The sequence below is a fragment of the Myotis davidii genome, unplaced genomic scaffold (assembly GCF_000327345.1).
Source record: "Myotis davidii unplaced genomic scaffold, ASM32734v1 scaffold11, whole genome shotgun sequence".
NCBI classification, from domain to species: domain Eukaryota; kingdom Metazoa; phylum Chordata; class Mammalia; order Chiroptera; family Vespertilionidae; genus Myotis; species Myotis davidii.
In genome coordinates, this window is record NW_006285791.1 from 1,420,823 (window position 1) to 1,432,754 (window position 11,932).

At 41.1% G+C, this 11,932-nt stretch overlaps 1 protein-coding gene across 2 annotated transcripts in view; it reads left to right on the plus strand.

Moving 5' to 3' along the window:
* The window catches only part of CDH20 (cadherin 20), a 220,763-nt gene that overhangs the window by 185,189 nt on the left and 23,642 nt on the right, over positions 1-11,932 (plus strand). For both annotated transcript variants that reach the window (XM_006756788.1, XM_006756787.1), the window contains 2 exons: positions 4,299-4,552; positions 11,505-11,641. In XM_006756788.1, coding sequence (XP_006756851.1) covers positions 4,299-4,552; positions 11,505-11,641 — 391 coding nt within the window. The remainder of the gene's footprint in view (positions 1-4,298; positions 4,553-11,504; positions 11,642-11,932) is intronic.

Genomic DNA, 11,932 nt, shown 5'->3' on the forward strand with positions numbered 1-11,932 from the left:
CCGATGACAGCAACCGGCCCCCCACCTTGGTCTGGCCCCCCCGCTGACATGCTCCACCATCCAGCCATGGCTGACGCCCGCCATGCTCCACACATGCCCCCTGGTGGTCAGCACACATCATAGCGACCAGTTGTCCCACCATTCGGTTTATTTGCATATTAAGGTTTTATATATATAGATAGCTTGTATCTTATTATGAGATATTCTTTTAAAAATATTAACTATTACAATTTTATATCTGAAAGGAACCCCAAAATGTCATTTCTCCATCTCCCTTACCTAGAGAAAAGATTAAACTTCACAAGACAAAACATTATCTTTCATTGTCATTACTAAAACATGTTTAATCAAAACAGATATTAGTTTTGCCAAGGTCATTCATATTTCTTTTCTGAACTTATGAGGTGACAGAAAATGAAATTAAGAAAGAGGTCAATAAGTTGGGTAGATGGACAAGTCAAATATAGTAAACTAGAGGTCGGGTGCACAAAAATGTGTGCACTTGGGAGGGTCCCTCAGCCCAGCCTGTGCCCTCTTGCAGTCTTGGACACCTCAGGGAATGACCACCTGCTGGCTTAGGCCTGCTCTCCAGGGGACTGGGCCTAAGCTGGCAGTCAGACATCCCTCTGGAAGGCCAGGAGCCCTTGGGGGATGTCCACTTGCCAGCGGGGAGCAGGCCTAAGCTGCAGTCGGACATCCTTCACGCTGCTGAGGAGGCAGGAGAGGCTCCCACCACCACCACTATACTGGCAGCCATCAGCCTGGCTTGGGGCTGAGCAGAGCTCCCCCTGTGGGAGCACACTGACCACCAGGGGACAGCTCCTGCATTGGGCGTCTGCCCCCTGGTGGTCAATGTGTGTCATGGTGACCAGTCATTCCCAGTCACTCTGTTGTTAGGGTCAATTTGCATATTACCCTTTTATTATATAGGATAGAGGCCTGGTGTATGGGTGGGGGCTGGCTGGTTTGCCCTGAAGGGTGTCCCAGATCAGGGTGGGGGGTCCTGCTGGGGTGCCTGGCCAGCCTGGGTGAGGGCAGAGGGCCATTTTCAGGCTGTCCAAGTCCCCCAGTGGGGACCATCATGCCATGAGGGTGTGGCCATCCTGGGTGAGGGGCTGATGAGTGTTTTCAGGCTGGCCAAGCCCCCCAGCAGGGACCCTTACCCCAGGAGGGTGTGGCCATCCTCGGTGAGGGGCTGAGGGCCGTTTGCAGGCTGGCCACAGCCCCTTCAGGGTGGGGGTCCCCCCTGGGTGCCTGGCCAGCCTGGGTGAGGGGCTGATGGCTGTTTGAAGGCTGTTTGCCAGCTGGCCACAGCCCCCAGCCACCCAAGATCCCAGTGGAGGCTGGCTGGAAGCAGGTATCTGGGATTTATTTAGCTTCTATAATTGAAACTTTGTTGCCTTTTGCGCAGGCCACAGCCAGCCAGGGCAGGCAGGAAGCTTGGCTTCCTCCACCACCAGGGCAACCAAGCCTCCTGCTTGCTCCAGCTCTGTGGCTGCCGGCCACCATCTTTGTTGGGTTAATTTGCATATAGTCGCTCTGATTGGCTGGTGGGTGTGGCTTTGGCATAGTGAAGGTACAGTAATTAGCATCTTTGTCTTTTATTAGTGTAGATATTTTAAAGACTACTGACTGCTCAAGTCATTCGTTTAGAACAGGGGTCCTCAAACTACGGCCCGCGGGCCACATGCAAATACAAATATTGTATTTGTTCCTGTTTTGTTTTTTTACTTAAAAATAAGCTATGTGCAGTGTGCATAGGAATTTGTTCATAGTTTTTTTAAAAAATATAGTCCAGCCCTCCAATGGTCTGAGGGACACTGAACTGGCCCCCTGTTTAAAAAGTTTGAGGACCCCTGGTTTAGAACAATTCACTCAGATGCCTAATCCACACCCATCTTCCTTCTTGGTTATTACTAATACTATATAATAAAAGGCTAATATGCAAATTGTCCCCTCTGGAGTTCAACAGGGAGACCAGGAGTTTGATTGCTCACTATGATGTGCACTGAACACCAGGCGGTGGCATGAAACATGGCGGGTGACCATGGGCAGCAGCAGGGTGCTGAGGGAGCGAGGGAAGGAGGAGGAGGGGAGGCCCGGAGACTGGGAACCTGATTGGCCCTGATCGCCAGGCCTATAAAATTTCATGCACCAGACCTCTAGTGTCTTATAAAATGGAAACAAAATTTCTGCTTTTGATTCATTTCCCTAAGGCCTATCTTTCATCTAAAAAGCACATACTTATAAAAAAGAGAAATTAAGCTAAATTGATTGAATTGGATCCCATAAAACCATTCTCATTACTACCCAGGATCTTGGCTCTTTTGGCTTTTAAGTAGTCAATCAATTGATTTTCAGTCTCTTAAAAGCTTAAAAGATAACTTGAAATATATATTTTTCAGAATGTTCTTTATTCTATGAGCATACTGTTATGTCACTCTCTCATCTTCGGCATGCCTTCCATCTTCCAGCACACAATAAGCAATAGTTTTGTGTCCATTATCCTTAGGCAGGCCACAAAGAGCAAAACTCCTATATTTCACCAAACCTAAAATCTCCATAAAATGTAAATCCCATTATTGTTTATATATCACTTAAAAAAACTCTTGCCAATTTAAATGATGCAATGCTTTCTTATTCATTAGCTTATGGCTTTTTAAAAAACTCTTGCAGACACAGACATATTTGCTTCACATTCCTATTTGAACCAAACAACCTGCCTTCCTAGTTCTTTGTCAAAAGGTAAGGTTTTCATTAAAGATATACAATGTATGGTGCTAAGAAAATACAGAATAAATAGAAACCTAATAACACCAGCAAAACAAACAAAAACATTTTGTTAGAATTTGAAAATAAATGTAGTTAAAGCAACTACTACTATTTCTCAAAAGCAAAGCAGTTGCTTAAATGAACACATGCCTCTTTCTAACAAAAAATGTGCTTAATTCAGAATATTTTATGAAAAAAAGCATGAATGAATATTTAGCTACAAAATTTTAAATCATCACCAAATGCACACGTGACTTTTAAGCTTTACTAACTGCATTGCTATCCTCTGTAATTATTTTGTAGGACTAACTTTCCATGATATTTTATTGATATTTGGAGGTAATTGTTGCTTAAAACATTTAAATATTGTCAGTGAGGAAGGAAGGAAGGGAGGGAGGGAGGGAGGAGGGAGGGAGGGAGGGAGGGAGGGAGGATTATTCATAAGATAAAGCATTCAAGTTCACATTCTGCCATTCTGAAGGTAGGTAGGGCTAGGTCAAAAAAAGGAACCACCAAAAAAATTAGATTTTATTAGGAGTTTATTTTGTGGGTGATCCCTGGATGAGGCATTTAAAAATCTAGAGCAGCATTTTACTCTGACACTATGTGACCATGTTAGCTTAGTTCAGTCTTTGAATTCTCTTAGTATGTTTCTTCAACTGGAAAATGCAGCATTGGATTCAATCTTTAAAAGAGATTTTTTAAAAGATCATCTGTGCCTTAGCCGGTTTGACTTAGTGGATAGAACATTGGCCTGCGGACCAAAGGGTCCTGGGTTCAATTCCAGTCAAGGGCCTGTACCTGGGTTGCAGGCCCTGGTCAGAGTGTGCAGGAGGCAACCAAGTGTGAGAAATATCTCACATCAATATTTCTCTCTCTGTCTTTTCCTCTCTCTTCCATTCTAAAAAAAAAAAAATCAGTGGAAAAATATCCTCAAGTGGGGATTAAAAAAAAAAAGGTCGTCTATGATATAAACTAAATATACAAATACTGATCTGACACAGTGACCTGAGAACTCTTGTTGAAGGTTGTTTATGATAGTTTCTTGGAAAAATCACTATTGCCTTTGTACTTGGGAATTTTCTTTTTAAGGAAGAAAACAAAAAAGCTTAGACTTCAGTTGTATGTATAGTATGAAAGAGAACGTGAACCCTCTCTTAATTATCATGACATCTTTCAAATGAACAAATATCCCTAAAGACAAGGGGACCATGTTGATAAACAGTAGACATATTTAGAGTCAGCCTTGCTCAGAGTACAGTGGCTTTCTTAATCAGCACACTGACTTCCTTCACTATCTCTGAAGCACCTAGCATCTTCTTACCTTCTTTACCCAAGTTGTTAGAGCTGACATGAAGGCCAAGAACTACAGAACAAAAGAAAAATCCCCCTTATTCTTCCCCTTAACTCTTTTCTACCATTTTATGAATTGAGGAATCTACCCACCAGCCATCAATGTCAATCATCTTTTGGAATCTTGATATATATGCTGCTGGCTAACCAATTTACCTGCCATTACTTTTCAGCCCCTGAGTTTTGAAAGCAAGAAAAGCTATACCTTAAAAGTGGAGGGAGCCAATCCTCACCTAGAGATGCGGTTTCTGAACCTGGGCCCCTTTCAGGACACAACCACAGTGCACATCAGTGTGGAAGATGTGGATGAGCCCCCTGTATTTGAACCTGGCTTTTATTTTGTGGAGGTACCTGAAGATGTGACTATTGGAACAACCATACAGATCATTTCTGCCAAGGACCCAGATGTGACCAACAACTCAATAAGGTTTTGCCACAGATTATACCTTTCATGGAATCTTCCCTTCCCCAGCATCAAATTTCCTAACACTTTTCCCATTTGCTTTTTCTATCTCTGGAGACTCTCCTGATTCTTTAAATTCGTTCTGTTTAAATAACATAGTCTTTTCATGTTTAGAAGTGAAGTATCATATCTACAACTTAAGTGTCAAATGGTTCAGCAACACGCGTGCGAGTGCGCGCGCGCGTGCACACACACACACACACACACACACACATACACACACACCCCTTAGTTCTCAATCCTAGCCCTACTGACATTTTGGGATGGATAATTGTTTGTCATGGGGCTGCCCTGTGCATTGTACAATGTTTAGCAGCATCTCTGGCCTCTCACCACCAAATGCCAGTAGCACCCTGAGTTGTAACAACTTAAAACGTCCCCAGATATTGCCAAATGTCCCTGAGGAGAGTGGGGTACAAAATTTTCCCAAGTTGAGAATTACTAATTCAGATAAAGCACATACAGATACACAGGTGTCAAAACATTAAAAACTGTTGAATCTTAGTGGTGATTATAAAGGTAATCATTGCACATTCTTTTGACTTTGATGAACCTTTGACTTTTTTACTTTAAAAAATGAGAAAAAAATAACGTATACGATATATATTTCCATATACAATAGAAAAAAACACACATAGAAACTATTAGTGTTGTCATTGGTTTCAATGCCATGTAGACTGGTCAGATAGGGCTTTCTACTGCAAGCCCACGTGTCCGTCTCTCCAAAATGTGGTTTGAACTTAAAAATTCCAACCAAGATGCTTCCCCCTCAAGAAGGGGCAGGACAGGAGAGCTGCTCTTACAGTCATGGCCATTTCCCAACAACTCTGTAGCCAAAGTGCAAACAGCTGGTGGACAGGTTGACACCTCAACCTTCCAGATCAACTGCCAAGCCTCTGAAGCGTGACACAAAAGATCAGGATTCCAAAGCCATTTGAGGCCACCTGTCATGTTAAATGTTGGGAAGTCACACAAATGGATCTGAGGCTTTATAGTGCAGATAACACATTTTAAACACTCCCTAATGTATTGAATGCTTTTTCTGTCAGCTACTTCCCTCACCTGGTACTATTTTATATAAAAAGAAAATGTGTTTTTGCAGCTTAACAAAGATGTTTCTCCCCTGAGAATAACTATACTGGGGGAAATTTGCTTCCTCTAACCAATTAGTAAACAATTTATATTTTTAGGCATTAAAATGGCTAAAACAATTTTTTGGAATTATGGTATTTGATTTTTAGAAGTAAACTAATATTTATGAGTTATAACAACTTCATATGAGTGATATTTCTACCTAAAGCTTTTAAAATGTACAATAGGATGGAAAGAAGTTAGTGAAACCATGTCATCCCCAAAACAAGCATAATATAAATGAAACTGATTCTATTATAAATGCATATTTTCACAAGCCAAATACATATATATATACACACATACATATATATGTCTTCTGATCAATTAATCTACTCATATCAAAGAAGATACTATAGGGAAAACTTTAGAGAATAAAACTTTATTGGGGGAGGGGATTGGAATAAACACAAGCTTGAAAAAAATCAGATCTCATTACTAAGAGTCAACTAGACTACTCAGTGGATAATTCCACATGTTCTTTCCAGATTGACTCTGGACTCTTACATGGTAAGCACTGGAAATATGGTTTTGTTAGGAATCACATTCCTAAATGACAAGAGACTGAATGATGTCAGGAAATACACACATGCACAAATCCAAAGTGAAAGTACATTTTTCAGGACTAAAGTTGTTATCTCAAGACATCTAGGAAGGAAAGAGAAACAGCAGGCCTAGATCCACTAACTGGCATGGAGCAAATGAGGTACAAAATGAAGGAATCCTACCTGGCTAACAGAGTGCTGCTTCACATGATGGACCACTGAGAGCCACCCGTTGGCCAGCATGACACACACACAGTTAATATCATGGCAGTCCATAATGAAATGCCTGTCTATTCTAACAGATCCCAACCAGAAGAAATACAAGAGTCACCAGGCTAGAGGCACAGAGCAAAGTCCACTGAGCTTCTTCTGTGGTGGGACTCTAGGTCTTGAGAGAGAAACTGGCAAGAACAAGGCAACAGCCATAGGCTTGAGGTTAATAGACAAGGGTTCAGGCACAGCAGCAAAGCAGATTCCACTTATCAGAACCAGTTGCAAAGAAGGGGCAGAGTTCATATTGCTAGATAGAGGGTCCCTGACTCTTTGTACTATCCCCCAGGAACAAAGAATGGTCATGGACCCAAGCAGAAAATCAAGGGTCCGGGACTCTCATAGGGAAAAGCACCTAAAAGTCTATTATCTGGCTATCATTTAATTAAACCATTTGGGAATCACTTTCCTATGTTATCTTTCCCCAAATTGTTCATTTATTCTTATTTTTCTTATAGAAGTTATCTTGTTTTGAAATAATTTGCAAATGTTATCTGCTGCTTGGCTATCTAATTCATCTTCTGCATTTTTATTACAAACTAGAGGCCTGGTGCACGAATTTGTGCAGTGGGATCCCTCGGCCTGGCCTGTGGGTTTGGGCCAAAAACAGCTCTCTGACATCCCTGAGGGGTCCTGGATTGCTAGAGGGTACAGGCCAGGCAGAGGGACCCCACTGGTGCACAATCAGGGCTGGGGAGGGATACGGGATGTTGGCTTGCCGGGGAGGGATCGCAGGAGGGCTCCAGGCGTGTCCGGCCTGTCTCGCTCAGTCACGATCAGCCGGACCCCAGCAGCAAGCTAACCTACTGGCTGGAGCGTCTGCTCCCTGGTGGTCAGTGCATGTCACAGCGAGCGGTTGAGCAGCTTTAGCATATCATTAGCATATTATGCTTTGATTGGTTGAATGGACGACTGGACACTTAGCATATTAGGCTTTTATTATATAGGATAGATTATATTTATAGTCCTAAAAAGAAAATATATATTAAATTACCCAAAAACCAACATATTACCTAAGGTTTAAATATTATGAACAAATAGCTATTTAACTTTTTTAAAAGATTATTAGGGCTTTTATAATCTCCTTCTGAAGAAGCTTGTGGTGTGTTCAGGCATTATTTACTAATAATAAATAATGGTCATTATTTATAAACTGGTCATTATTTACTAATAAACCCCCAAACTAGACTACACATTTAGTTAAATGTACATGAAAAATACAATATTTGGATTTCCTGAGATTTCAGTAATTGCTCAAGAAATTTCTGGCAAGCAGGAAATTGAACCATTTGCAACTGAAATAGGCTTCTGCTGTGTGAGAACAGCCAGCCCTCCAGTGCCATCCTGGAGTGTGTGTGGATTAGTGAGCCTGCCCATGATTCCCTGCCTCCAACCTGCTTCCAAATCCAGTGAATGTCCTGAGCCAAGCAAGAAAGCAGAGAGCCCAAAGAACACCAGTCATTGTTTGCTCAAGAGAGTTGTGTATATGTACATGGTGCTCATTCTTCCCATAATAGGTGAGAATATTATGATTGGAGAAAGGAAAACCACCTGCATAATTCACTAGTGTGTCCCAACTTCCTCATTTTCCATCTGTATCTACACCTTTTGTTTGTTCTCCTGTCTCCTGAAATTTAGCCCAGTGTCATGTTCAGAGTTATGGATGCCATCATGCCATCACTGCCTCAATTCAGGCAGGGTTGGGGAAGTCGGGAAGGGACTACCTTGCTGAGGTAGCTTCCACTCAGAGTGTCATGAAGCAGGACTGCCATGGGCTCTTTCTGTTATTTCCGCCACTCCATCTCCCACACCATCTGTGACATCTGCCAGGGCTTCATAAGTCTAAGTGCAGAAAGCTGGTCACCAGAGGCTGTTCTCCCTGGGCATCATGCCTACAGCCTGGAGAGCTGCCATCAGGGCTGTGGCTCTGTGAGCCAAATGGCTGCTTTACTCACGTGTGGGAAGTGAAAAGACTGTCATGAGCCAATCAATATTTTTTTCATAAGACAAATTCAACTCTTAAAATAGCTGGTAAACCTTATTTTTTTTAATATATATTTATTGAATTTCAGAGAGACAGGAAGGGAAAGGGATAGACAGACAGAAACATCAATGAGAGAGGAAGTCATCAATTGGCTGCCTCTTACACAGCCCCCACTGGGGATTGAGCCTGCAACCTGGGCGTGTGCCCTGACCAGGAATCGAACCAATGACCTCTTGGTTCCTGGTCGAAGCTCAACCACTGAGCCACGCTGGCCGGGCTAAGTTGATAATTTTGTGTGGCCTGGGGTGACATCTGCCAGGGCTTCATAAGTCTAAGTGCAGAAAGCTGGTCATCAGAGGCTGTTCTCCCTGGGCATCATGCCTACAGCCTGGAGAGCTGCCATCAGGGCTGTGGCTCTGTGAGCCAAATGGCTGCTTTACTCACGTGTGGGAAGTGAAAAGACTGTCATGAGCCAATCAATATTTTTTTCATAAGACAAATTCAACTCTTAAAATAGCTGGTAAACCTTATTTTTTTTAATATATATTTATTGAATTTCAGAGAGACAGGAAGGGAAAGGGATAGACAGACAGAAACATCAATGAGAGAGGAAGTCATCAATTGGCTGCCTCTTACACAGCCCCCACTGGGGATTGAGCCTGCAACCTGGGCGTGTGCCCTGACCAGGAATCGAACCAATGACCTCTTGGTTCCTTGGTTGACACTCAACCACTGAACCATACCAGCCTGGCAAACTGGTAAACTTTAAAACTAAATTACTAATTATACCTAGAAAAAAATGCTCCAGTTAATTTTAAATGAATTTTGTAGGCATGTGTTTGTTCTTTATTAAAAAGTCAATTGTTTCCTATCATGGCTTAATCTATCCTCAAGAATAGATCAGGTTTTGTTTCCTCAAACAGTATCATTAGTTTCATGTGCAGGAAGGCAGCATGGCCTGGTAGTTAGGAGCAGGAACCTGAAACTCAACTGCCTACTCTTGATTCCCAGCTGTGAGACCTAGGACAAGGGACTTAACCTCTCCAGGTCTCAGTCTTCTCACCTGTAAAATGGGGATGATAATATTACCTACCTCATAGGGTTACTGTAAGGATTAAATGAGTCAATATAAGTAAAGTGTATAGAGTGAATGCCTGACTACAATAGCATTCATTAAATAGGGTCACAAGCAGAAAAAGATGTTAATTTGCTTCCTTAAATCTCCCAATTCTTGGACAGCTATAACTGAAATGATTCCAACTTCTCTAGCTCTTAGTGGCCACCTTTCCCTTTAATTCATAATTCTCTGAACAGGCATCCTGCAGGAAAAAATACATATTTGAACCACAACATTTTACCAAATAATACATACACATGCATATTCCATATACTTATTTACATATATTTGGGACAAAAGTCTGACGATCAACATTTACTCTTATTACATGTGAGAGTATGGGATGCATGCATATTATTTCATTTTCTTTTAACACGAGTCATAATCCACCATATTAACTTAACTAACCTGCAGTCTGAAAAACAATGCACTAAAGAAACTGCTTATTCCCATCAAAATTCAGTTTCCTAGTTACCCTATTGCTGGCAACTTTAAATAGAATTTTGAACCCAATACATTAGTGTGTGTGTGTGTGTGTTTTCAAGTCTTACTTCTACAAATTACCAACTGTGTAACTGTCTGAAAATTACTTAACTTTTTAAAGTCTTAGTTTTCTCTAATAAGTGAAATAATACCTACCTCCTAGAGATGTAAGAATTTAAAAAAGAAGCTATAAAATGCCTCGCCTTCAATAATGGCAGCTATTATAATGGCAGCTATTAGCAAGGACTACATTAGGTTCTCAGGGACGGATCTCAAACATGGCTACATACCACAATCTCTTATGAGGATTTTAAACATACAGATGCCTGAAACTCCCTCCACACTTACTGAATCTCCCAAAATTGGGACCTACTAAGATGATGCAGGTGAGATAACAAAAGGAGTTGGGCTGCCAAATCATTTTCAACAGGAATTATAGAACTTACCCAGTAGCAAGGTAAATAAATAATTACTCAAAGGATACAGACAACAGCAAAATGCAAGCCAAGCATTCTTTCTTTGGAAAGGTCTGAAACCATCAGGCACAAGTGCCTATAAATATCCTTCTTTTTCAGTGTAAGGATACATGTTGATCCACACTGAACACGAAAGGTATAAGCAATGAATGTTGCTATTCAGTGCACTGCCTGAACAGGAGCAGCCATCTTGGTTAAGAAACATCTGTTTTTTAGATCCCATTAATTACATAACTCACATGATATTTTCCAGCAAGCCGTGCCCCATAAATTCATAAATTCCAGGCTTACTTACAATAAGCAACCTAAACAGACCTGATCTTTCCTGTTAAAAACATTCCACAGGTAAAGACTCTTCAGTGAGTAAATAGATTATTGTGTTTGCCAACAGGTCAGTCATTAGCACGTTTATAAAGGACCTGATGAAAATCTCTTCTTTTCAATAGTTGATATTAATTACAGGGAATCGAATCACTGAACTATATGTTTTCCAGCTCCAATTTAGCATTTCAGAACTTATTTGAATAAAATTCATTTTGAACAAATATACACAGGGGCTGTTATTCAGAGTGTCCCAAAAAGCCTTGGGCAGTTCTCAGCTTTAAATAGCTGAAATTGATCTTTAAATAGCTTACAGCTGCCCTAAGGTTTAGCACCCCATTCTATTTCACTTTGTCAATCAGGAAATTAAAGCAGTAATAGTTTTTTGTGGCTTTTTTACTGTGGGGAGAGGAGGGGTTGGGGAGGGCAGTACATAATAAAACAGTAAATTCAGTCTTCCAAGTGTCTTCCACTTCAGAACTAATGGCTTCATGTTTCACATGATACTCACTCAGCTCTCTCATGTAATATGCTGTAGTATATCTATCCAAATGCAATGATGTGTTTAATCTGTGGGGGTTTTTTGCAGATATTCCATTGACAGAAACAGTGACCCTGGAAGATTCTTCTATGTCGACATTACAACAGGTGCCCTAATGACCGCAAGACCCCTTGACCGGGAAGAGTTTTCTTGGCATAATATCACTATCCTGGCTATGGAAATGAGTAAGTAACACAATAAATCAGCCTCTATATAGTGACAAATATAAGCAATGTAGAATGTGGAAGCTTCTATAGCTGTTGGAATAAGAACTGTATTGTACCAGTTAATAATGCGGATTTTTTTCAATAGATGGAGTTACACATATGTTGATACATATGCGATTTGATATGTATGCTATTTTGTTGTATTGACAGCAAACTTCAAAACTTCGTATGTCAAATTTGCTGAAGGGGTTAACATCATAGATATTTTTACACTTAAAAATGTCGAATTTCGTGCCAAAAAAGAAAGAG